The sequence below is a fragment of the Camelus ferus genome, chromosome 3, assembly GCF_009834535.1.
Source record: "Camelus ferus isolate YT-003-E chromosome 3, BCGSAC_Cfer_1.0, whole genome shotgun sequence".
NCBI classification, from domain to species: domain Eukaryota; kingdom Metazoa; phylum Chordata; class Mammalia; order Artiodactyla; family Camelidae; genus Camelus; species Camelus ferus.
In genome coordinates, this window is record NC_045698.1 from 65,595,232 (window position 1) to 65,622,950 (window position 27,719).

The 27,719-nt window shown below is 38.5% G+C and overlaps 1 protein-coding gene across 9 annotated transcripts in view; it reads left to right on the forward strand.

Moving 5' to 3' along the window:
* The first annotated feature begins 205 nt into the window (after nt 1-205).
* CAST (calpastatin) overlaps nt 206-27,719 on the forward strand; it is a 104,023-nt gene continuing 76,509 nt past the window's right edge. For 2 of the 9 annotated variants that reach the window (XM_032476339.1, XM_032476361.1), the window contains exons 1-2: nt 207-450; nt 14,847-14,909. In XM_032476339.1, the coding sequence (XP_032332230.1) occupies nt 376-450; nt 14,847-14,909 (138 nt within the window). In that variant the 5' untranslated portion in view covers nt 207-375. Of the gene's footprint in view, nt 451-951; nt 1,107-14,846; nt 14,910-27,719 lie in introns of those variants that run through there. The other 7 variants (XM_032476359.1, XM_032476370.1, XM_032476365.1 and 4 more) reach the window with 5 other exon arrangements.

Below are 27,719 nucleotides of genomic sequence, written 5' to 3' on the forward strand. Positions count from 1 at the left end.
CAAGTCAAAGAGGAACCCCGCGACCTCCAGCCCCTCCTCTGTGTGACCCACAGGGAACCCAGCAGTCCTAGGGTGGGGGTGGGAGTGTCACTGGATGAAGATACGGGCCCGAGGGCGTTAAGTTGCAGAAGGGGAGCCCGGGACCAACACAGCCGGGGCGCAGCATCGGCAGGCAGGAAGGGGAGGGCCCAGCGGGGCGAGGGGGAGCCCCCGCGCAGATTCGGGGCTGGGTCGGAAAAGCTGCCTCACGGGCGCACCCGCCGGCCCCTCCGCTCCCTCCCTCCTTCCCTCCCTCCCTCCCAGCACTCCCTGCCTGGCCCTCCCTTCCAGTCTCCGCTACGCCTTCCCAGAGGCAGCGGTTGCCGCAGCCTCGCCATGTCCCAGCCGGGCCAGAAGCCCGCGGCCTCCCCGAGACCCCGGCGCGCTGCGGCGGCCCGCCACACCCAGGAGGTGAGTGGCGTTCCTGCCGGAGCCATAGGGCTGAACATTGGGAGGACCCCGGCTCCGGAGGCATGGGTCACTTCCTCTGCCTGGCCTGCTGCCCTGTGCGCCCCTTCCTGGGCCGGAGAAGGACGCGGGACCCAGAACCTGCTTTCCGGCAGGTGGCTGAAAGTGGCGGGGGATTTTTCGACCCTGGGCCAAGTACGCTGGGCGTGGCGGAAACCAGATTGGAGTAGCCCGCATTGGGAAAAATTGCTTGATGAGACAGGTGAAATGCGGATGAGGATTAAGGGGAGTAAAGTTCATTTGAGACTCCCCGGAGTGTGTGCGGTAGTTCAACTAGGAGTCCTGCCTCCCTCCTAAAGTCCAGGCCGCCGGGCGTGGCTGCCTGGAGAAATAACACTTCTTCCCTAATCAGAGTTGAGCCAAATCTGGCGGGGCGGAGTCAACCCGGCAGGGTGGGGCCTGCGTCGGCCCCGCCCAGGTGCCTTCCTCACTGACAGCTGTGGGGCTTGCTAAACTCAGCGCCGGCCAGATCCTGCTCAGGTGAAGGGTGAGCCCGGCCCCTGCTGCACTGCACCCCGTGTCCTCGTCGCGTTCTCCGCTGCGCGACTCAGAGCAAATCGGTCGTCGCCATGGCATTCGCAAGCTGGTGGTACAAGACGGTAAATAGGAGTGACTGTGCCTGGGCAGGACCAGGAAAGGAGTGTGCTTTGCCTTTCTAGGTGTGCAGGCGAAGTTATTGTCCAGGGTTTGTCGGGGAAGGGGTGGGGACCAGGTGCGACCTCCTCTCAGACCTTCAGGTTAGGCTCTGAGAGAGCCTGAGACCCACCCTACTGTGGTATGTGCGAGCGAGCCCGGATGCGCAGGTCCGTGTGAGCACATGCACCAGGCTCAGCTCGAGCTCACAAGTTGAATGGGACAGGAATTGTTGCTGGAGGAATTCCGCCCCTGGACGCGAATTCCTGGCAGAACTCGGACTCAGCTCAAAAGAACTCAGATCTAGAGCTTATTTTTAACTCATAAGTAAAGCTAAAAATTTCGTGTTGTTGGATGTGCATTCTCCAGTGCAAAGGAGGAGAGGCAGCCGCAGCCGGGATAGGGAGCAAGGAGAAAACCCAAAACTCCAAGAAGTAGAAGCAAGCAAGATCTAGATCCTTATTGAAAATGAGAGAGAGAGAGAGAGAGAGAGAGAATGAGAGAGAGAATGAGAGAGAGAATGAGAGAGAGAATGAGAGAATGAGAGAATGAGAGAGAGCACTCTGCTCTGTACTTTATTACTTTGGATGAGGGACAAAGTTGTTGCTATTTAGTGCATCAAAGACTTGTCCAACCAATTGAGTGTGATATCCAGTCAAGCTGGCACTTGTATTCCTGTTTTTGAATCAGGAAACATGATTTAACATTACGTTACTTTCTAAAAAGAAAAAAAAATAAAACTTTTGTTGATAGAATAAAAATATTTATATTCCATTGACTTATGGGGAGAATAGTTTAAAAATTAGTTAGTCTTACCTCTCTGAGCATGTGGTATTGGGAAAAGCAAGGATGTTGTAATCAGACACTCTTTAGAGAGAAACCTTGTGTTGGAATCAGTAAATATGTCACTTCTCAGCCAGTGGCCATTCAGCCTACTTTGTGGCAGACCCAGTACAAGCCTTGAAATACACAATGGAAAATAAGACAGAGTTTTTATGCTCAAAGGGCAGTGAGTCAACGGTTTTGAGCCTGTTTTCACGTCTATAAAATAAGGGGGATAATAGGTACCATGTAAGAGTTGGAGAAGACTAATTAGATTCGTGAATCAAAGTACCATACCCATATACCTTTATGGATTGGGACTTCCAGTTTCTCTTGAGATGTTTTTTCATGAATGCTTCCCATTACATTTTCTGGGTTTTTAAAATGTAGCATCTTATTGATGTGCTAAAAGCAAAAGTCTGCTTTGAGTTATTATTGTCCTGAGGTTCTTATCAAAATGCTCCCCATGAATTATCTGCAAATATAGATGGCCATGTTTCAGAGCTGACATCAGTCTTTTCCTTCCAAATTTTTTTTGTCACTTTTTTTTATTGAGTTTTATAATCATTTTACAACATTGTGTCAAATTCTCCTTCCAAATTCTTGATTCTTTAAAGGAAATTATGCTAGAATATTTGGATGAAAATAGTTTAAATCTATGCTTTTAAGCCTATTATATTTAGGCATAGTCTGAGATTTTTGCCAAAACCTCTCTTCTAATCCAATTTTGGAACTATTATACTTCTTTTTTTTTTTTTTTTTCTGGTAGTAACCTCTTAGAATCAGCAACCTGCCTGTGATCGAGCTTTGACTTTTCCCCAACCGGTGCTGTCCAATAGAAATAAAGTGTGAGCCACATATGTAATTTTAAATTTTCTAGTAGTCACATTAACAAAAGCAAAAACAGGTGACATTAATGCTGACAGTATGTTTTATTTAACCCACTATATCCCACACATTATTTCCACATGCAGTCAATGTGCAAATCATTAAGCTGTTGTACATCTTCTTTTTCATATTAATTCTTCAAAATCCAGTGTGTATTTCATACTTGGGACACATCTCAGTTCACATTTGACACATTTCAAGTGCTCATTAGTTGTAACTGGCTAATGACTGCATTATGAGACAGTATAGCTCTAGACATGGAGTATAGCTCTATACCTTTTATTTGGTGGCTGTGAGGGGATGATCACAGACTTAAATGAAAGTTATGGACCATTTTCCCATGACAAAATACACACACACAAAAAGTCCATCCATAAATCTGTTAAAGATCTATGGACCCAATTTATAACTTATATGTATAATGTTTATATTATTACATATAATATTTATACAATTTGTTTATATAAAAATTGTATACAAAAATACACAATTTATATATAATACATGTATGTATATATTATCTGTAGAATATATATCATGCTTTTGGTAAATCGTATAATTAAAATAACTTTAGATCCTTTAAATACTGAGAATGATTGTGAATGACTTAACTTTAAAAATTTAGGCAGAATAAGATAAAATAATTGAAAGATGTATCTATGGTATGTTTTGTTTAAGGGAGTGCCACCTATAAAACTGGTCAATGAAACATTACACTGTATATTTCTCCATTGAATACCATCAATATTATTGATCTTATCTTTCGACGAATTATGTGGTTTTAGTGAAAAAAAAAACTGTTACAAATCAAAGCTAGATTTTAAGAACATCAGATGAGCTTCATAATGATGAAGCATGAAGGAGAGTAAATTTGGTTGGTTGACACCAGTAATCACATTCCTGAGTTATAAGTTGACTCTATTAGGCCATCTAATTAAAGGTGTTTCTTAGCCTAATTAGACTCATGGGCCCAGTGGCAGCATGATCAAGGAGCCTAGTCATTTGGGAGGCCCCATGATTGTGTCACAAGCCTTCCCTGGCAGGACAGACCACTTGGCTGCAGTGACTTTTAGGAGTAAGGAATGCAAATTATAGATTCTGCAAAAAGGGCACAGGCTTTAGGGCACTGGGAGAATGGAAGTCAGGCACAACTTTCCTCTTTTATTTGGCAGTTTCTGAATCGGTTTACTTCTCGTTGCAGATAAGACTTTTAAATTAAGAGTAATATCTGATGATATTATTCTTTAATCAGTTTGACACTTCCCCAAAAGTTAATTATGTTCAACAAGTACTTTTTAAAGAATGATGTAGCTGGCTGGGGTGGACACAGTAGGTGGCCATTTGAGATTCCAAGGTGAATGGGTGGGTAATTAGTTCTGAGTAGGCTGTCTCAATGGAGTACTAGATTTATTTAAGCAGCCCATCTTGATTTTTTTCTCGATTTTTAATTTTTACTGTGGTAAAATACACATAATATAAAATTTAGCATCTTAACCATTTGTAAGTGTAAAGCTCAGTGGAATTAAATACATTCATATTCTTGTGCACCCATCACTATTGTCTATCTCCAGAACTATTTTTATCTTGCAGAACTGAAACTCTATGACCATTAAACAATAAATTCTCATTCAGTTTATAGAGGATTGTATTCAAGTATCTGTGTTCCTTATCATATTTTTATACTATTGTGAGAATATTTAACAGGAGATCTACCCTCCTAACACATTTTTAAGCGTACAGTACATTATTGTTGACTCTAGGTACAATATTGTACAGCAGATCTCTAGCGCTTGTTCCTCTTCCTTGACTGAAGCTTTATGCCTGTTGACTAGTAACTCCCCATTCTCCTCTCCACTCAGTCCCTGGCAACCACCATTCGACTTTCTGTCTCTATAATTTTGACTACTCTAGGAACCTCTTATGAGTCCAGTTATACAGTATTTGTCCTTTTGTGACTGACTTATTTCACTTAGCATAATGCCCTCAAGATTCATCCATGTTAAAGCATATGTCAGAATTTTCTTCCTTTTAAGGCTGAAACATCTATCTATCTGTCTATCTCTCTAATAGTTTGCTTATCCATTCATCTACCATTGCATACCTGGGTTGCTTCCATGTTTAGTTATTTTTTTGAGGACCCATCTTACTGTTTTCCATAGTGATTGTACCATTTTATCTTCCTACCCTCAGTATACCAGGGTTCCAATTTCTTCATATACTTGCCAATACTTGTTCTACTGCCCTCTGACCTCCAACATCTCTGATGAGAAATCTGCTTATGATCTTAAGGAGTATCCCTTGTATGTGACAAATCATTTTTTTCTTGCTGTTTTCAAGATTCTCCCTTTGTCTTTCAACAATTTGAACATAATGTTTCCATGTGAATTTTGAGTTTATCCTACTTGAAATTTGTTGAGTTTTTGGTTGTTTATATTTATGTCTTTCATCAAATTTAGTAAGTTTTAGGCCATTATTTCTTCAGATAATTTTTTTTCTCTCTCCTTTTTCTCTCTCTTCTGTTTTCTGAAACTCCCTCAGTGTGTGGATTAGTCTTCTCGATGGCATCTCTTACATCCCTTAGGCTGTATTTACTTTTCTTCAATTATTTTTGTTTCTGTTCCTCAGACTCAATAATTTCAATTGTCCTATCTTTAAATCCACCAATTCTTTCTTCTGACTGTTCAAATCTGCCTTTGAATCCCTCTAGTGAATTTTTCATTTCAGTTATTGTACTTCTCCACTCTAGAATTTCTTTTTTGGTTTCTTTTTAGGTTGTCTATTTTTTTTTAAATTTCCATTTTGTTTATACATTGTTTTCTTGACTTTCAACATACTTCCTTTAATTCTTTGAGCATCTCTAAGACAGTTGTCTTACAGTCTCTGTCTAGTGTATCTACCATCTGCTCTTTCTCAGGGATAGTTTCTGGGGTTTTTTGGGTTTTTTTTTTCCTCTTCTTCTTTGAATGAGCAGTACTTCTCTGTTTCTTTGTATGCCTTGTGAATTTTTTGATTGAAAACAGGACATTTGAATCTAATAATGTTGTAGCTCTGGAAATCAGATTTTCCTCTATCCCTAGAATTTGCAGGGCGTTTTTTGTTTTGTTTTTGATTGTTATAGGCTGTTTTTGTGCCAAGGTTTAGCCAAAAGTGTACACTTCTGATCTTCTCAGGTCTTTTATGATCTTGCACCTTTCCCTGGGCATGAGCAATCAGTGATCAGAATACAGATCCCCAGTATTTGGAGGGCAGAGTTCTTTTTTGCCCATCTTGGTTCCCAAGCTGCATGTTCCAATGTACAACTGCTTACTGTGAGTTGGGGATGGGGAACTGGCAGCTGCTGCTGAGCTAAGAGCTGAAATTGATGGAAATTAATCAAAACTTACCATTCGAGCTTTCCCCTGGAAGTTGTAAGCCTTTGATAAACTCCAGAATTTCAAAATAGTTACATCAGACGGATTCTGCCAGTGGGAATTTCATCTAGGTGGGAAGATGGATTCTTGGTGCCTTCCACTTCACTGTCTTCCCAGAGTCTTCCCTTTAAAATGTTTTAAGGATGGAAATCCTGTTGATGTGATTCTAAAGTTCTGTTCTTGAAGTTCTCTCATTTTCTGTTCATAAAAACTTACCCAGAAAGCTTTGCAGCTACCACAAAGGAAAAAAAAAAGTCTTTCAGTTAAGAAAAATGTAAAATAATTCCTTTTAATGAACACTGTTTATGTGAGTTGCCTCCTTTGATGGAAGAGTCATTTAACCCAAGAAGAAAAAGACTATGGTTAAAGTTCTTTTAATGTATGGAATTCATTTTGACTGTGGAGAACTTATAGAACACAAAAATGATTTGGTAAAGGCCAAATATGTTCACAGCTGCTTACTGTCCACCTACTATCTGTCAGGTTTTGTACAGTGTGCCATGGACAAAAAAATTGTGCTGATGGTCCATGCCTGGTCTTCTGCTTCTCTCTCACTGATAAAAATCAAAAGCACATTCTATGACTACTACAAAAGCAGCAAAGTAACTGTTGAAATTCTCATAACATCATCTTTGACTTAGAGAAAATTCAAAAAGCCTTACTGCAGATGGATCCCATAAGCTAAACGTGGCAGAAAGGCAATCAATGCTACTTCTGAAAACTGGGCAGAAAGAGCATGTGCCCTTACATTGCCACCTGGATATATCCACCAGAATGTTAACATGTTAGGGAAAAGCATATGGAGTTCAGTTGGAACATGAGGATTTCAGAATTATAGCTAGGTAGTTAATCCTTAATATGTGTCTTCTTTTATATGAGAACCCCAAAGGAGGTTATCCTATATTTTTATAGTTTGATAAATATTTTTAGAGAAGCAGAAAGAGATCATGCATCACACGTTTCATTTACTTACGTTTCTTTAATAGTTATTCTCCCCACGACACCTGGCCCACAGTGGCTACTCACTGATCTTTTTTTTTTTTTTTTTTTAGTAAATGAACTCTTCCTCTCACACTAGCCTTCTCCATGAGTTTGGGGTTTTAGGTATTAAAACCAAGTAAAATAGCTAGGATATTGCCTTTGGGAGACTCTAGGAAGATATGTACTCTGGAGGATTCAAAAAAAATTAAAACTTTTTATCACAGGAGAAGAGAGAATAATATAGTGCACTCCTCATGTATCCATCACCTTCAATAATTATCGACCTTGTAACATTGTACCCATCTTGCTTCATCTGTCCAACTCCCAGCCCCACCAACACACACACACCCCCCCATACACACCCTTACGAAGTATTTTATAGCATGGGAATTGCACATTAAGTGTCATCCCTGTGACCAGCTTGGTGTATATTGTTTGAAAAATGTGTTCTCTATTCCCTGTGTACTTTGTTTCCTCATTTATAGTATGGAAATGTGAGACTAATATAAAACAGCGTCAGGAGATGGACAAAGCACTAAACATAAAGTTATCTGATGAATCTGGTTCCTTTGTACTTATGAAAAGTAAAAAAGCTAAACTCTCTGCTCCAACGGTTACAGCCTTAGAAAATGAAACTTAAACCTTTGCTTTCTTCTCATACTCATTTTACTGCCTCATAATTCACCACAGTCAGATTGATGCCAGAGAAAAAGGAGGGAGTGGAGTAACTTTTATTGTGTTTTTAAAATGAGCTAAGCAGTAAGCCAGGCTCCTTGTTAACATCAGCTTGTTTCATAAGTATGCCAGCCTCTGGGATGGCACTGTCACCTCTGTTTTACAAGGAGAAAACGGAAAATTTAAATTCCGTGCCCAGGATCACATGGCCTTTCAGACCCAGGCTCTTTCTTTCTTATTAGAGTTTGTCAGGGAATGGAATGCAGGGAGTTGGTTACCCTGGTAACAAGAGGCTGGGAAGCCAACTGGGGAGGGTGAGGCAATGCAGATTGGAAATCTCAGGAAGGCGCTACCATTCCTAGGCTGGAACGACTAGGGGAGAAGCAGGATCACCTTGCAGAAGCTGACACTGCTGCTCGCCTGTCCTGCAGGAGACCCTACTGGAGGGAGCCAGCAAACACCCCTGCTGCACCAACAGACCAGGGTCAGGGCAAGGAATCCACCTGAGAGCAAACAGGTCCACATCTGCACCAGAGAGAATGTTTTCAAGCAAAACCAGCTTTACATCTTGGGCCTTCTGCTTGTTTGCTGAACAGTCTTGTTTTAGAAAGCAGAATACATACAGAGATAGATTTTAAAGGATTTTGCAGGAAATATCAATTTGCACATTGTCTCTTAATTTTTCAAGCTTTTTTTTTTTTAGCTTTTAAATCTTTTATCTAGTTTACTGACCTAAAAAATGTCAGGGAACCTTTAGAAGTTTGTGGAAATGCAATCATTTATTCAAGAATTATTTGTCACACCCCTACCACAGGACTAGAAAATATATATATATGTAATTTATCATCTGGTTGGGAAGGCAGAATATACATTTATGAAGTAATTAGTAAGCAGGAGTGTATACAATAAAGTGCTGATTTGTTTGCTTTACTAAGAACATAGAGATTAATGTGCAATATAAAGGTATGATGTGCCATTAATAGGGCAAAGCTCAGAATGATACTGGTGTGAACACAGGGCTTTAGACTCTTGCACCGAGCAGTCCTTTACGCAGGAGGCCCCGAGTGGAGCTGCCGCAGCCTGCCTGACCCGGGGAAGCTCCCATGGGTGCTGACTCAGCCAGGTGACTGGAGGTCCGGAAATCTCTACTTCCTGTCAGGGTGCCCACAGATCTCCTGTCCAAACCCGTGATTTCCAATCCTTGCTGTATATTAGAATTAGCTGGAGAATTTTGAGAAAATCTATCTGTGCCCAGGCCCACCGTAGATAAAATAAATCTAAATCCCTGGGCTCTGGCTTGAGTGTTTCCAAAAGTGCTCTGGGCGCTGGTAACCCTCAATGAAAGATGAGACCCACAGCTAAATGAAGGGTGAAGGTTTTCGGATCCTTAGGAAGTACAGTCCCCTGCCCCATTCCTCTCCCAGTCCCGTCCCCACCCTACCCTCTCCCCAGATCCTCTGTCACCCCGCAGCTGTGGCGCAGTGAGAGTTGAGCTATGTACACTAGGAAGTCCAGAGGGCACCAAGATAACGTTTGATTGCTTCTACAGTTTGCCACAGCTGTCACTGGATGTGCCGGTATTGATGTCTGTTGGCATCCTTCAGGTTGAAGAAGGAAACTTTTCAAGTTGTTTTCAAATCACCTTTACTGGTTTCTTAAAAAATAAAATGTTTCTGATCTAATTCCTAAGTCAACCATTAAAACACACAACTCAGAATTTTTTTAGTATAGTCACAGGATGGTCCAAGCATCACCTCAGTTTAGCATGTTTTTGTCACTCCCTAAAAGAAACTCAGTACCTTTTTTTTTTTTTTCCTTTTTAATAAAGCCTAGGCATTTCGCAAGCACTAGCTTTTGGTGCTCTTTCACAGTTGAGCTTGGACTTGGAGATGCTCAGTTTTTTTTCTGTCTTCTTTCTTTTTAAATATGTATAGAAGTTTGTTTGATTTTATCTTATCCTGTGATGTATACTCTTGGCTGTGTGTGTGTCAGGGTATCTGGGTAACCATAGGGAGGGTGCCCCAAATGTTCCAAAACTGAAGCCGCGTGCTGGCACAAGCCCTTAGCTGGGCGAGAGCAGGGCTCCAAGGCTGTTGCTCCTTGCTCCTGTTGATTTCCTGACTGATTTGTGAGTTTGCTATGGCAGAAAGTTTTAGGCACACGAATGCTGTTTCCTAGGATAAGGACAAACGACAGCTATACTTACCAAATATGTAGTGATGCCGGGAGGTGGAAACAGTTTGGAAAATGATTCCTTTTTGAGGCAAGACAGGAAAGCCCTTTATCTGATTTCCTCCCTGCCTCTGAACTCCTGCTTCTCCATTCGCTCATCTGTCCTTCATCTTAGCTCCATTGTTTCCTGTCTTTATCCTCCCAATGAAATGTTTACTCTTTAAGGTTGGCATTCTGTCCTTCCTGTCTTTGTCTCCTCCCCAACTCCTAATACAAAATGAAATTAGTAAGTGTTGAGTGCCTGATTAATTTTATAAAAGCAAACCAGTTTTAGGATAGGAAGGTTTTGTTTTGTTTCTGCTGGTTATTTTGGTTGTTTTCCTTTTAGAACATTGGATTGAGACTTCTTTTTTTTTAATTGAAATCTAGTCAGTTACAATATGTCAGTTTCTTGTATACAGCATAATGTCCCAGTCATGCATATATACACATATATTTGTTTTCATATTCTTTTTCATTAAAGGTTATTATAAGATATTGAATATAGTTTCCTGTGCTACAAAGAAGAAATTTGTTTTTTATCTATTTTTATATAGGGTGATTAACATTTGCAAATTTCAAGCATGCAAATTTATCCCTTCCCGCCCACTTTCTCCCAGTAACCATAAGATAGTTTACATCTGCAAGTCTGTTTCTGTTTTATAAATGAGTTCGTATTGTCCTTTTTTTTTTTTTTAGATCCCACATATGAGTGATATCATATGGTACTTTTCTTTCTCTTAGAATGATAGTCTCCAGGTCCATCCATGTTGCTGCAAGTGGCATTATTTTATTCTTTTTTTTTAATTGCTAAGTAGTATTCCATTGTATAAATATACCACAACTTCTTTATCCATTCATCTGTTGATGGACATTTAGGTTGTTTCCATGTCTTGACTATTGTATATAGTGCTGCTATGAACATTGAGTGCATGTATCTTTTTGAATTAAAGTTCCCTTTGGATTTATGCCCAGGAGTGGGATTGCTGGATCATAGGGTAAGTCTATTGTAGTTTTTTTGAGGAATCTCTATACTGTTTTCCATAATGGCTGCATCAAACTACATTCCCACCAACAGTGTAGGGGGGGTTCTCTTTTCTCCCTACCCTCTCCAGCATTGTTTGTGGACTTTTGAATAATGGCCATTCCGACTGGTGTAAGGTGATACCTCCTTGTAGATTTGATTTGCATTTCTTACATAATTAGCGATATTGAGCATTTTTTCAGGTGCCTATTGGTCATTTTCATGTCTTCATTGGAGAATTGCTTGTTTAGGTCTTTTGCCCATTTTTGGATTGGGTTGGGTTTTTTTGTTAATAAGTTGTATGAGTTTTTGTATATGGATTGAGTCTTTCTTAACATGAGTCACACGATCTCACCTAGCTTTTAACTACATCCAGAGTAGCCCATTCTCAGGCTCATAGTGGATAATCCTGATATGTGGTGTGACTGAGCTTTCTTTCACATCCTTACCTTTCACATCCTGGATTTCTTTATCCATAAAATGAGCTGGCGGTGTGCACCCCTAGAGTTGCTGTGGAAGTAAAGGGGCTCACACGGGGAAGTGCCCAGCACTGGGCTTAGCACAGAGGAGATGCTTAGAACAAGGTAGATTCTTTTCCCTTCTATAGAAAAGTCCTTCACAGATATTTCAGGTTTGTGGTTAAGTTCTCTTTCCCGTCCTACCACTCCTTCACCTTCTCGATGATTCTCTCACCTCTTCCCAACCCACCAGCTACATGTAGTAGAAGAAGACAAGGTTTTCTCTATTCACTCTGTGAAAGAGTTGCTAGGGTTCCTAAGCTGGGTCAAATCTGACATATATCATTCCCAGACATTTCATTCCACCAGCTCAAGTATGTGGAAAGTACTCAACTATTCCATGAATTTAAAAATCAGGCACTTTGAATCTTTCTCATTGAAAAGACATAACTGATTTTATATTATTCATAGACTATTGAATATTGAATAAGCCCCAAGAAATAGTCAGGGCAGTGATTTATTTATAAAGTTGCTATTTACTGGAAAATGAATAGTCTTAGGTAATTCTTGTTAATTCTCTTGGAGTGATGATATAGTTATATAGGAAGAAGTCCTCAATTTAAGAAGATGCTTGGTGAATGTTTAGGGGTAAAGTTTCAGGATCTCTGCAGTTTACTTTCAAATTCAGGTACGCATACAAATATAGGTAGATCTAGGTATCTATAGTATATGCAAACGTGGCAATATATGGCAACCGTGTTAATAGTTTTTGAATCTAGGTGGTGGGACGATCGACATTCATTGTGTTATTCCTTCAACTTTTATGTATATTAGAAAAATTTTATAATTAAAAAGCCAGGTTATAGAAAATCTGGAAAAACAGTCGATACAGTTCCTAAAAAAAATTGCCATTTGGTTATGTGATTTTTATTATGTTGTTATACTTGTGTGTATTTTGAAAATCTTTCCATTGAGAGCAAATATTTCTTTTGAAATTACAAAATAACAACTCTTATAATTTTTATAAGTTGTCATTATAACTCTACATTTTAAAAAGCATTTACTTTATATATCCTTCTCAAACTATTATTTGGAACCTACATAATTGTGAGGCATTCTGAGGGTTTCAATGGAAGCAAGTAACTGATGGTGTTGGTTCATCCGGAGAACTGCAGTTTTGAAACGCCACCAGGAAACAACTTTTTAAACTATTGTAAAGGAAAACATTTATATACCTATATTTTAGAGAGAAAAGGTTGTTTGTGTGTTTACTATAGGATAGTAAATCATAATATACATTTGCCACAGGAGCAGGAAGTGCAGTGGGACCGTGAGGAGAACATGGAGCCCTGCCCCAGACAAGAGCGAGTTGCTCTTTAAGTTTTCTCACTTGTAAAATGGAATAATCATACTTCCTACAAGTAAATGAGGCATTCAAAACTGTACGCTCAGTTAAGCAGTGGAAATTGTTATTATGTGTTACCTATATCAAAGCTGCAAAAGATATGGAATTGGAGATAAGAAATGAATGCGATATCATGATTCTGAACCTACCAGTTCTGAAAGGAGACAGATTGCATCAGTCTCTGTCATTGTAGACCCGTCCCTCTCAAATTCTCTCTCCAAATGTTGAATAATTCTTCCCCTTAATCTAGTCTTTAAGAATCTTTTGTTCACCAGTTATTCTAAAACTTATACCATCTAGCTGCGATACATTTGTAGGCTTTTAAATGGCTCCCTTTTCTATCAAGAGTCATTAATTACTCACTACTGACTGCTTGTCACTGTGGACAAATTCTTGACTAGGACATCTGGGTGAAACAGGCCCTGCAGAGGGCTTCATTCACCGAGCTGTTGCATTCTGCCTTCTTTTCTGTGGCGTCTACCCACTATTCCATAAGAGTCTTTCATTGAAGAAAGAATTTTCCATTCATGAAAGTGATTTCTTTCTAGTTTTTTATACAAAGAACTATTGGAATATTTTAGCCACATGTCTAATATTCCTTGGCCTTTTGTTTTTCCACTAAACTGTCTGTTGATATAATTGAAGGAAATGTTATCTTATTTCATTTGTCATGGTATGTTGAACAGTAGATTTTAAGTCAGAAAATCTGCTTTGAAAATTTGTCTCATTTACTAGGTTTGTGTCCTTGTGGAAAGCACAATCCCGTGAATTTTATTCTTAGTTTTTTTCATCCGTGAAATCACATGAGCCTCTTTTTTTTTAATCAAATAAAAAAGTAAATGAAAGTGCCTTGTAAATAACAGTAATATAAATGATTATTATTACCATTATTATTATTGACATTCTTCTTATTTCAAATAATTTAAATGGTCTACATATTCAGGTTATGATTCTGCTTTAGGGAACGTAATGGGATTTTATGTTTCAGTTTAACTGAAGGTGATTGGAATTGAACTCAGTGGCAAGCTTTTTATTTTCTTATTTCCCACAATGTGCAAGAAATGAAATAATTCTTTGTACCCTCTTTTCAGGAACATGCAATGTTATTTTTTTTTCCATTTCTCAAAGAAATGCAATGATTTTCATGGCTTCTTTTATCTTATTATCAAAACAAATGAACATATAAGCTCCTTGAAGCTTGTATTTGCTACATAAAAATACTTGCATTTATCCCTAGTGTCCTTGTGGGAAAAATGATTCTGTTTGTGGACATAATGAAATTTTAAAGCCATAGTAAATGCAAGTTTCAGGTTTGGTCCTTCCAATACAGGGCCTATCTTTCTGCATTGGTGAATACTCACATGGAAGGACTCCAGAGAATTCCCAAGAACCATTGGAGGTGATGGTTGACAAGTAGTCATCTTTCCTTGAGCTTAGGCTGAACTAAGGCTTAAAATGGCTTTAGGCTCAATGTGTTTCTCAGACATCTCATCTTCATGAGGAACCAAATGTCTCCCATGCTGGCAATTTGTGCTTTAAAATTCCACGAGGCATTTTGTAGGAGACGAGATGCCGCCTTAGCATCACCATCAGATCTGTGTCTGGCTAATTACAGACTGACTTTCTACATCCCAAATGAATGTCTGAAGCTTCCCTTAATTTTTGAAGGCCATCTACGTCAGTGTAGAATTATCAACATTCTCAGGAGGAAGATTAAAGGGGTCTTTGTTTTTATAGCCTGTGTATTTAGTCCTTTGGGATTAAAGTCACTATTATATTATCTTGTATCACCTCCCTCTATTAAGCATTATCTTTCTTTAATATTTTTATAGCATGCCCATGGAAAAACCAGCGGATCGCCTTCCAAGACAGGAGAAAAGAAAGGATCGGATGAGGTAATTTCCACAGTATTAGGTTTTCATTTTCTCTTGCTTTTAAATTGTGAATTCTGTCTTGAAATAAATAATGAGGCAGCAAATATATCCTGCAGGAATATTGGCAAATTTAGTTTTAACTAAGATTTGATTCAAGACCGTAAGTGGAAATCATGAAAAATAAATAAAAAATAAAGTGTTCCCAGGAAAGGAAACTCTAGATATAGCTTCCATTTAGAAATAGAACTCAGTTAGTTAAGGTGTTTTCTTTATAGGAGTTGGTGAATCTTAACTGTTTTGTTGGTGAACAAAACATTTAGGAAGGGAAACCAAATCTCTAGTGGAAAAAGAAATCTTTTTTTTTTTTTTTTTTTTTAATGAGAGTCGCCGTGAAAGGACAGTGGTAACCTAGATTAAACCAGTCATTCAAGTTCATAAACAAAAGGAAGAGAGAAAGAACTTTTTTATTTGGACCCATTCTGTGGAAATACTAGTAAAACCAAATCTCCTCACTTTGACGTGGGTGTTCTTTGAGCTTGTGGATTTCTCCTTTCACTGAACAGTGGTGCACCATTACGTGTGCGGTCAGCACCGTGGCCTCGTCTCCATGGAGGGGTCATGTGAGAGTGCTGTCCTTCAAAAGGGTACTGGGCTTGCCTTCCTTTTGCTGCTTGTCACATTTTAAATCTCAACTGAACGTTCATCTTCATTCAATAGACATCATTATTATCATTTCCAGTTGGTAAAACAGCCAGGTCCTGAAAGTTATGTGGAAATTTAGAGAACATAGAGTGATCATTTTATTTTTCTCCATATTATGAACATGTTTCCAGAAGTCTAGCCCCTCTTTCTGCTTATTTTCTGCAGTTTTGACATGTTCAGTGTATTTCAGTATATTCAATATGAAGGAGGCCAGTATGACTAGAACCTGCTATGGATTCTGCACTAAGGTTTGGTCCTCATCTATCTACTATTGTTTCCATTACCAACACCCATGGAAACATAATTTAGATGATTTCGCACCATGCAAATTTGTAGTGCATTTTCTATGCCCATGGGAGGCAAATATTTCTTTACAAAGTAAAAGTAAACTTTCATTAAGATTATCCTGTTTCTTGGTTAAATTATTAAAAAATAAATTTCCATATGAAAAACTACATTTTTACCCTTTTACTAGCATGAAAATCTATGCTAAGTTCCTGTATTGACCCTACTCTAAATATATTCTGGGATAATCAAATAATTTCTAGTTTGAAAACTATAGTGCTTCTTTATTCTCCAGACCAGGAAATAATGTTTTCAGATGTTATTCTCTATTAATATTAATCAAGTTTAAGCTATTTGCACAAAAAAGGAAGTCTTCTCTTCCAGTACAATCAAGTGGATAGTGACCTAGTTATTACAGGATTATTCTTAACAATTATGTTATTATGTGGAAGCTTAAATATTATGCCTTGAATGCACAGGCATTGTTGGTTAAGGCAACAACACTAGCCCAGTGTTAGGTCTTTTTATAATACATGGAGTATAAAGTGTGATATTTTCATATTTATAAAGGGCTTGAGAAAGCTGAGAAGTAGCGCTGTTAGAAACGCAACTGGGGAGAATTCAAGATTTCTGTGTCAGTATAATGACTGTACTTTCAGTTCATTGAAACTGAAAGGCTGAACTTTTCCTTTTCTTTATCAGCAGTTCAAGCATGTGTGACATTGTTTCATAACACTTTCTGAGAAATTCAAATTTACAGCTCCTACACTGGTGCCGGAGCCTGGCCGTATAAGTGTGTTCTGCTCTGTCCCAGCCAGCAAGGGCCAAGAGGAAACAGGCTGTAAATCACTGCTGAGACTCCTGTAGTCTGAGATTGAACATTGTTTATTATCTCATCAAATCCTTCCCATATCTGTTTGATAGGGTGGACAGATACATCAGTGGGATAATTTGGTAGTAGAGTTATTTCCAATATGGTCTGTCTCTAAAGAGTCTCTAGTTCTTTATGACGTGCAGATAAGGCATTAATGAGATATCACCGCCTTGGAGACAGTTCAAGGAAACCATCCTGAGTTAGATATTATTTTAGCTTTTATGTTCATGATTATAAAACCGTGTGCAATCTGGATTTGTAATCTGCCCTGCCTGCCATCTACAGTCAGTTACCATCCTCTTTTCTTAGGATTACTAGAGAAAGATTTCCCCAAACTGATTCTTTCTCCCCCAAATTTTCTTACCTATTGCTCTGTTGAACTAGAAGTGAGATTAAGCTTAGTTTGGGCTTTTGGTAATCCATTTTCAAACTAGCATGTACCTCCAAAGGTTAAATAACATGTCCCCAAGCATATGCAGACCTACTGGTTAGACTTCCAAGGACAAATCCAAGCTTTGAAACAACATCATTTTGAAAATTTGCTTTCTATGCTTTCTATGTTGTTTTTCCCTTCTCCTTTTATTGCTCTGCTGCATTTCATTTGGTGATGCAAGAAAAAGGGTCCAGGAAGATATAACCAGGAGCAAAAAATGAGCAGGGTTAGGCAAGAACCATCATTATACTGTCATTTGTAAAAATATCTGAGGATGAATGTAGCTATGTATATTTCAGAACTCTTTTTCTCCTGCCGTCATAAATAGTTCTTATTTGTCTGGAATATTACTCAGATAGAGCCACTAACTGATCCCAGGATGTCTGCAGTAATTTTAATAGACTCTTACAACTAAAATATCATTTGTCATATTGCATTTGCAATATAAATGCTTGAGAATGCAGTTAAGTGTCTATGAGAATGTATTTTGTTGTTGTTGTTTATACCAATGATTATGAATTTGTTAAGTCCTTCTCAGATATAGAAGAATTATAAGACCTTAAGTTGCATGGACTAAAAAGCCAAAGATAAAATGACTAGAGGGCCGGAAAAAGAAAAATGAAAACATTTATCAGCACCTTTAAATAGAGTGGAATGAAGTAGCCTTTCCAGACCTGCAATCAGATCTATTTAAAGTATTTGACTGACACATCTGGCCCCTGTGGGGGAGTGTGAGAGTTTTAGCAGTGTATTTCAGTGAAGTCCTGAGGAATGGAATTGAAAGCATGTGATAGGCATGATCTCACAGAGCCAGTGTTAAGAATTTCAAATTTAGTAATGGATATATTTTTATGGGTAAAGGAAGGGAGATAAATAGAATAGAAACTGTGCCTTAAAGGAAAGGATATTTGATAAATTTTCTTTACTGTAATAGAATTGGTGGCATTCTTTTTCTTAGTGCTTACCTTTCCTCCTTCTAAAGTGCATGGATTAAGTACTGAATAACTCCAACATTTTAAATTTCTTTCTAATATTTTTTCTCTTGATGAAATTAGTCTTCTGTTAATCACAAAGGTAATATGTACTTGTGAAAAACAGAAATATTACCCAGTCTAACCACTTAAGTTACAATGATTGCTACAAAATTTTGTGTGTATTCTCAAATTAATGTGATAATAGTGTGTTCATAATTATTATGTATACTGATTTTAGTGACTTTTTAATGACCACACAGCTAAGACATAACCACTGAAGAAAATTCAGAAAGTACAAAAATTTTAAAGAAAAAAACATTATCTAGAATGCTAGCCCCTAGAGAGATGGTCACTATTTCTATCTTGTAGTATTTTCCATGTGTATATATTTAAGATGTGAAAACAAAGGAACATTACTAATAGGGCCTAGATTAAAAACAATAAATAGTGTGCTTTGTGATAGATAAATCTTTCCCAGTCAAAAAGAGTCATCATTGTGTGTGGCTTTTAAATACATAGAAAGTCATTATTTAAGCACCTTGGCTTTTAATATAGTATTGAATCTGGTCATTATTTTGTGCTGTGTGTCTGAGAGAGGAAAACATGTTTCTTGTTCAAGAAGTCTTCTAGGATGGTGTTCCCACCAGCAAGTGGTATAGCTGTCCTTAGCAAGTTCTGGAAGAGTATCACAGCAAACACTGTTTTAAGGGATGACAGGTCATTACAGTCTCTTGTTCATTTTACTTGTGGGGAGTTGATTGTGGCCCGACAAGTTCACGTCCCAGTGCCCAGGAGGAGGCAAAGCTGCAGAGGGGCCCCAGGGGCAGTCCCACCACCTGGCTTCCCTGGAGATCCGAAATCAGCTGGGTGCCTGATTTGGAAGGTTAAACTCACTAAAGGAAGTCTCAGAATCCTTTTCGACTGCGGTTTCCTCATTTTTTTTTGTTTTAAATTTGGATTTGTTTCTTTTCTTTTTTGTTTTTTTTGGATTTGTTTCTTCATTGACTAGAATATTTTTAAGATAATTTTTTTTTAGCGAGGGAGCATGGATGATGATTTTGTGCATCTGTGTGGATCCTAAGCATGCCTTTCTGCTGGCTTCACACAAGAAATTAGTGCAAAATTGTACAGTTTGGGGTAACAGTTCTGTTCTGTTGTTCCATGGTTTTCTGACTTTTTGTGCTATAGAGAAGATGTCTGGGGAAGCCTACTTTTTTTTTTTTGTAAGTAATCTTGTTTTTCCTGCTTTGGTGCATATATGATTTCTTTTTCTTTTATTCTTACAATTTTTAAAAATTTCCAGGATTTGCAATATGTGTGTGTATGTGTGTTTTTCTATTAATTTTTTTCCTGAAATGTCTATTATTTAATTATTGCTCTTATTTTAGTTTTTTTTGTTTCTTTTTAAACATACATATAATTCTGAGACTAGACATTCATTAATCACATGCCTCAGTTTCATCTTTCACTTTTAGCTTTGTGTTCTGGGAGAGTTTCTGAAGTTTATCCCCCCATATTTTTGTTCTGTCATTTAAATTCTGCTTCTTGAAACTTTTGACACAGGTTTAAAGTTTGCCTATTTTTCCTGTTTCATTGTACCCCTCTCTAACCTAATCTCCCCTTGCTTCTCCTTTTGTCTCACTCTGTTACAATTAGAGTGGAGATTTTGCCTAGATTTTGGCAATTCCCTGACTTCTTCTGTTGTTTGGTAAAATTCTGTCCTCTTCTGTGAGTTAGATGAGTAGAAACTGCTAGTGAGATTAATTTATACTAGGGATTCCTGGATCATCTCATAATGATACTGTTTAGATTCTTGAATCAAATCTCCTCTTTTCTAGTTTTCTTCAGGTTTACCCTGTGAAAGCAGCTTCCATTTCACACTCTGTTCTTATTAATTGTATGTAGCTCCTCATGAGGTTCAGCAGAGGGGCTTGAGGTTTACGAGTTTGGAGATAATTAACCATCACAGACATTCTGTGTTTCCTCTGGGATTTCTCTGTGTGGTTTTGGTACGTTTGCCTCCTTCTGTGTGTATGTCATTGTGACATAATTTCGGTTATCACTTGCCTTTCAGTGGATGAAACTTGTTTCCATAGGTACTAGAATTAGTATTTTCTCGTGTGAATCCTGCCATATGGGTCTTCATGAGCAATCCTTGAATTTAAGTTCAAAACCTACAGTTAATGAACAATGGGGGGGGATCTAAAAAAAAAAGATACAAATGAATTTATTTACAAAACAGAAAGAGACACACACATAGAAAACAAATCTATAGTTACCAAAGGGGAAGCGGATGGGGAGGGATAAATTAGGAGTTTGGGACTAACAGAGACAAACTACTATATATAAAATAGATAAACAACAAGGTCCTACTTTATAGCACAGGGAACTATATTTAATATCTTGTAATAGCCTATAATGAAAAAGAATATATATATGTGTAACTGAATCACTATGCTGTTAAACAGAAACTAACACATTATAAGTTAACTGTACTTCAATTAAAAAAAGAATAAAAAAAGAAAAAAGTTAAAACAAAAGCCCACAGTTAAAATACCAGACATTCAAACAGCCTATTTATCCTAAGATGTATTCAGGTTGAATTTCTGAGAAAAATGCAGGAAGTTTATAAAATTCAGGACAAAAATTAAAGGGGTAGGGGAACCTGGTTGTTGCAGTGTGGTCAGTAGGGAGGCTGGAGGAAGGGTCTAGGCTGATAAGAGTTCCAGAATTGTGGGGGCTGAGGAAAGGCCCTTGTTTGGAGATTGGGATACTGTAGATCCCCTTGGGAGCTGTTATGATTGAGACGGTGCTGAGTGAGTGGAGATTCTTCATAGATGACTCTTACAGTGTACACAGGTTTATGTAATGAACATCAGATAAAGAAAAAAAAATAGTTGAAATCAGTGTTTATTAATACAAAAAAGAGGTGTGACCAAGAGGCATCACATACTACAGATTTCTTGAATTGTTTGCCTGTTGCTTATAGGTAAATGGATTCATTTATTAATTGAACAGTATCAAAAAAGAAAGACATTATTTGGAAAGAACTTAGGAGTGAATTCTAGCATGTGTTTGTCTTAATCATTAGGACTGTAGACTTCCTGGTTGTTTTTTCACACTCAGGTTGGCACCCTGGGCTCTTTCCTTTGCAGATCAAGTCTCTGATTCCTAAGTGGTCTAACTTGAGTTCAAGATGCAGGATTTTTGGACTTTAGTACATTCCAGACATATATCACTCTGAATTCTGCAAATACAATCTTAAAGAAAACTTTTTTTTTTTTTTTTTTACAGGAAACTGAGTGCTAAAGTGATCTCATTCACATTACAATTGTGGTTTCACTTAGTGCTTGGGATACAAATTACTTCTCTGCATACAATTTTATTACTTTTTTTTCTGATTACTTTCTTAAAACACTGAGTACACTCAGTAAAGTCTGAAACCATACATCTATTTCACTGAAAAATGAAAGCTGAGTAGAAAGTTGAATGACTGTGTAATTTTAAAAATAATGCATTTACAAGATAATGAGGGTTCTTAGTACCAGCTATAAGATGAGAGGTTGCTGTGATACTTGTTAGATATGCTGTGGTGATAGCTGCCTGTTAAACGTGCAGTTCAGGGGACACCCAGTGGTAAAAGGAGGAAATTCCTTGCTGCTGTAGTGTTCAGCCGGGATGTTTCTTGTCTCAGCAGTGATAATACGTTGTTGACTTTGTCTTCCTGAATAAGCATATGTTAGGAGTTTGTGTGTTTGTGTGTGTTTTAAGAAGAAAGAGGCTTGATTTTGACTTTTTACATAAATTTTCTTCAAATATTTGAAAACTTACAAATTATAGGATTGGAAATTTTAGGAATATGATTAAACTTTTCCTTTAATGAAAACATAAATGATATTTAGGAATATGGAATAAGTGACTGAGAGTCATGAATAAGAAAAACAATTAAATCTTCTTGACCCAGAAATTCTAATTCTAGGAATTTGTTCCAAGTACATAGTTGCAGGTGTACTCCATGACTGTGGCTTTATTTATAATAACAAGGTAGGGGAGAAGCAAACGTACAGCCGTAATGAATTGGTGAAAGTACAGCACAGACTGTGGTGACAAAGGCATCTTCAACACCATGCTTTGAAGAGCATTTATCAATGGAGGAGAGTGTTTATGTTGGGCGGAAAAAAAAAAAAGATGAAAGACCAACAATTCCATGTATTTAACATTTTGTGCTTATTTTTTGTATTTGCATAAAAATAGAAAAATAACAAAGTCGTTGTCTTGATTGGCAGGATTTGGAGAAATTTACAATTTCTTCTTTCTTCTTTTTTCTTTATTCTAAATGTATTTTTTTAAATTAGAAGGAATAAAACAATAAACACCATAGATAATAAAAGAATAATGGAAGAGGGTGTTTTAACAATGATCAGGACTAAACCTATGCATCTTCTGCCCAGGCCTTAAAGGGAGAAGTGTTTTACATGTGAGTCTTTTTCTTTTGGGACCCACAAAAGGTGCTTCCAGAGTAAGGCTGCTGCTGCTGCCATGTGTATATGTGTGTGCATATGTATGCGTGTGTGTACGTGTGTTTGACTAGAAGTGCATCTCTTTGATACAGACAGAGAATCAGAATTTAAGCACTAAGGCAGCTTAGAGGGTAAGGACGGTTAAATATTTTTAGTTCATGGTCCCTTCAGAGTCTGATGAAAACTGTTCTTTTCTCCAGAAAAGATCACACATATGTGAATACAAAAGTGCAACAAAAAAAAAAGTGACATACAACTTAAAGAGGTTTAGAGATACACACCACCTCCACCCCTGGGGCTGGGAGTGACCTTATCTGGTAGCTGCATTTGGGACGCATCATCGAATAATGTTTTCCCAGTTGCTGATGTCTGAAATTCCACCACTAGCAACTTCCTTAACCTTTGAGTTAAGCATTGCCTTCCCTTGGGTCTTCTTTTAAATCGTAGCTATTATTAGGAGGGATAATCTATTAATTATTAACATCTTGGGGAGAAGTTGTTTAATAAAAGGGGAAGTGAATTATGTAAGCACTATTTTTATAGATTTGGTTAAGGTAGTAGAGAACTAGCGGTCACTTGATAGATAGCTAACATATTTATAGGCACTATACACACACACGCACACACTCACCTTACAACAACCCCATTTTCCTGATGAGGAAATTGATGTGCAGCCTGATTAAATAACCTGCCCAAGGGCACACAGTTATGTAATAGTGGAGCCCAGGATGGAACTTATTTTCCAGAGTCTATACTTTTAACTAGTATCCAATACTGTTTATAAAATTGCCTATTTTAAGACTTCTGCCTAAGGCCAACTCCATAGACTTTCTTACTACTATTGTCAATTTTTGTAACTCATTTCTGTAACTCTTCATTTCCTTCTTTCTTCCTTGTGTTATACCCTCTTTTCACTCAGGAAGATCATAAAGCAAGGTTAAATCATTTGCATCCCCTTGGATCTAAAATGTGACAGTGTGGTGACAGCCATTCCCTCTTGAGGACAGGAAACGAGGCAGGGAGGGAAGCAAAGTCGCAGCAGAGGTAAAGCCAGAGAAAGATAGTGTTCTCCTGACTCCGAGTGAGCACAGCCACCTCGAAACTAGAAAGTTAGACCACCTCAAGGACTTCACCCGGAGTTGATGAATGGCGCTGAGTAATCAGAAAAAAACAAATTCCCCGGAGTGGCCACCATGCCGTGTGTTACTAAAGCCAATGTGGGTGGGATGTTTCATTCACTGAGTGAATTTCTACGTAAGGTTGTGAGTTAATGATAAGACTCATCATCATTATGACCTATTTATTGGTGCTTCCCAGAAGGCTAATGTATCCCATTTACCAAATTGCATTTGTGGTAGCACCCATGAGTACTTCTTTGGTAGTAAAAGCAACTATTTGTATACTTGTTTGTAGACTCTTTACAACCATGGTGTCAAAGAACATTTTCGAGTAAGCGTCACAGCTTTATAATTGCTAGTGTTGGGGAATCTGCCTCCCCTTTGAAAGACAATCTCTTTGTAAATACTGTTATCCAATAAAGTATGTGTTTTCATGTGGAAGCACAATATTTCTTTTCATTTTATTTGGTGACTATTAAATAATGGAACTGATTTGTCAACAAATATGTCAAAACATATATTTTTATGAGTGTTCTTATGCTGAAAAATACTGCATTTCATCAAGTCTAAGGCACCAGTGATCTAAAAATGCATTGATTGGAAAATGCTAAGAAAGAAAAAATATTGACTAATCTCTAACCAAAGCTTTCCTACACTGACTTTAAGATGCCTCTGTATGCAAGAGGTATGCAACAGAAAAGAAAATGGTGACTTCAAATCAGTGAAATAAAATTCAGTAGTAAGCTGAAAACATATAGTTATGATGTTTTCCGTTGTTTAAATAATTCTGAAACTAATTTCACTTTTGCATTCAGAACATAAAACAGTTTCATCTCTCCCCTAAATATTTGTTTTCATTAAAGTCACTATTATTTAGTTTGCTGGCCTTCTCATATTTACAAGATATGAATCTGATTAACTTCCAGTAGTTTCAAAGACTTAAATCAACATTCAAAGGATAAATATTTGTTTCGCCTCTGAGGATAATCAAATAATGTGTTGCAGTTTCCGAAGACCATTCAACAAACATACCTTGAGCAATTACATGAGTGGAGCGTGTCAGCTGCCAGGTTGAACCTTTGAGGGCTTCAGTGTTTACTTCATGGAGAAGCTCTTGTGTGTTTGTATGCTCAAACATGTCATCACATGTAATATCGGATCTGTTACCTATAGATCACTGCAAGCTGGAGAATCCTTAGCCTGCTTTCGCTTGAGGGCTATGACTTTGGTGGATAGATAGACCAGCTCCCTTTTTCACACTTCGGGGTGGAGAAGAGAATCACTGGATTGGAGGCTGCAGGAACTCTTGACAGCATGGCAGGGAAAGGCACTGTGTCTTAGCTGGGGCAGGAGCAGAGATCTCACCCCACAGGTTGATTTCATCATCACTGGAGTCTTTAGGGGATGGGAATCAAACCCAGCTTGCCCCTTTCTTCAACCTCACCCCTCACTCTTACTCTTAGTAGGTATTTGTTGAGCTTCTTGGATTGGTGGGTTTATAGCTTTCATCAAATTTGGAAATGTTTTGACCATTATTTCTTCAAATATTGGAGACAAAAATGTCTCCATCTCTCTTCTTTTGAGGCTGCAATTATATATGTATTAGCATTTGGAGTTGCCCCACAGCTCACTAATGCTCTGTTCCTTGTCCTCTAACCTTCTGTTTCATTTTGGATAGTTTCTATTGCTGTGTCTGCCAAGTTCACTAATCTTTTCTTCTTCAATGTCTCATCAGTTCTGAATCCCAGTATATTATTCATCTCAGACATTGTATTTTTTATCTTTAAAAGTTTGATTTGGGTGGTTTCTTTGTAATATCTTCTATGTCTCTCCTTAACATACTTTTAAAAAGCTTTTTATTTTGAAGTAACTATAGATTGCCAGGAAGTTACAAAGATACTATGGTTAGTACCCTAAATCCTTCACCCAGTTTCCCCCTTGGTTACATCTCCTGCAACTATAGTACAATATCACAACTAGGAAACTGACATTGGTACAACATGTGTATATAGTTATATGCCATTTTATTATACGTGTTGGTTCTTGTGGCCAGCCCTACAATCAAGATACTAGGCTTTTTGAACATTATGTTTTCCCACATGTGGAAATTAAAGTTGTATTTTTCTGCTTTTATGCATGCATTGTAATTTTTGATTAGATGAGAAACAGATGTGAATTTTACATTGTTGAGTGCTTTCTGTTAGTGTTACTTTAAGTTTTCCTAAGCTTTGTTCTGCGACACAGTTAAGTTACCTGGAAACACTTTGATCCTCCCCCCCCCCCCCTTTGTTTGGCTGGACCAGAGCAGCCTTTAGAGGAGGACTAACATTTCCTTCTGCATCCTCTACCCAGTGACTCTGACTGCTGGGAACATGTCTTGTTCTTGACCATTATTAGAATCAGGGCTACATCTAAGGAAAAGACTTTTTTTTTTTTTTTAGTACAATGAAGAAACAATTTTTTTTATTACATGAATAACAAGAGCTCATGGAAAATTCTCAACAGCCCTCCTGATTGTGCCTCTGCTCCTTCTGGGTGTCCTTTCCCCAGACGCGGGCTGCCCTCACAGGCATGCACATGCAGCTCTCTGGAGCTCTCCTTCCCTGCTCTCCTCTCTGGTGCCCTTCCTGTGAGCGACAGGAGCCTCCTTGAAAGCCACCCATATTTGAAAGGAGGATAGGGCCCAGCTTACAAACTGAAGTTCCTTCATTTACAGTTTTGGAGTTGAGTTGTTAAATTTTTCTCATTCATAAGCCCGGTCACCACCTTACTCCTTTGTTCATGTACTAATGTGTTTCAACGCTCCCCAGATATTCTACCAACATTTAAACATGCAACAAAGGCTGTGAAATCACCTGTGCCATATACTGGCCCGACAGCCTGTAGTACCTCAAAACGTTCCTTGTGACTCTCCGGAAACACTGAGGTCATGTGTTTTCCTGAAGATTTTGCTGAGCCTGTGGCCTTATCCCCCAACCCCAGCACCACTCCCCTCACCTCGAGACAACGTCGGCACCTGTGGGACCTGTCAGAGCAAGGTCCAGAGAGGCTGTCGTCTTTGACATCTGGTGCAGGAGTTGCTCTGGCTCTGGAAGGCTGCACGCATTAGGGTGCATCCACCCCGTAGGTGGTCCTGGGCTCCCCTCAGCTAGCATTTACTGAGTAATCCTGCTGTGTCTGGCTGTGGGCATCGCACTTTCAAATTTCATGTAATCTCCAGTGGTCACACTCCCACCAGTCAGAATAATGGGGTAGAGTATTCAGAAGGGTATCATCTCTGAACTGAAAAAAAAAAAATGAGTCCTATTCTACTCCTACTCTTGTCCAACCTAACAAAGCTTAAAAGCCAACCTCGAAAGGATCAAACTGTTTCCAAGTAACTTAACCATGTCCATTATTAGAATCAGGGCTAGTCCTAAGGAAAAATCACTTTTTTCTGTCCAATGAAGAAACAATTATTTTTCTATTATGTGAATAACAGAAGTTCATAGAAAATTCTCAACAGCCGCTAAGACTCCTCACAAGTGAGAATTAGATGCACTGGGGTCTCCCCCGGGAGATGAGTCTGTCCTTTTGCTCCCTGCTCAAGGCCTCAGGCCTCTCTCTTCAGAGCAGGGGTTTCCACCTGTGGGCCACAGACTTCAGGCCACACCTCATCTGGTCTAATCCTCACAGTCTCTCTCTGAGGTATGAGTAGGGTTAGCCTCATTTTTCAGGTGAGAAAATTAGTGTTTAGAAATGCCCAGAAACTTGCCCCAAATCCCACAGCTGGCATTTGGTACAGCCAGGATTCCTGCCACACGTATCCAAAAGCAGGACCTTTAGAATTTGTCACTTTTCTTTGCAGAGTCACTAAGTCTCAGGATGACATGAGGCCTCACTTAGGGGGTCTTTCCTGAGATTTTAGGAGATAAAGACACAGCAA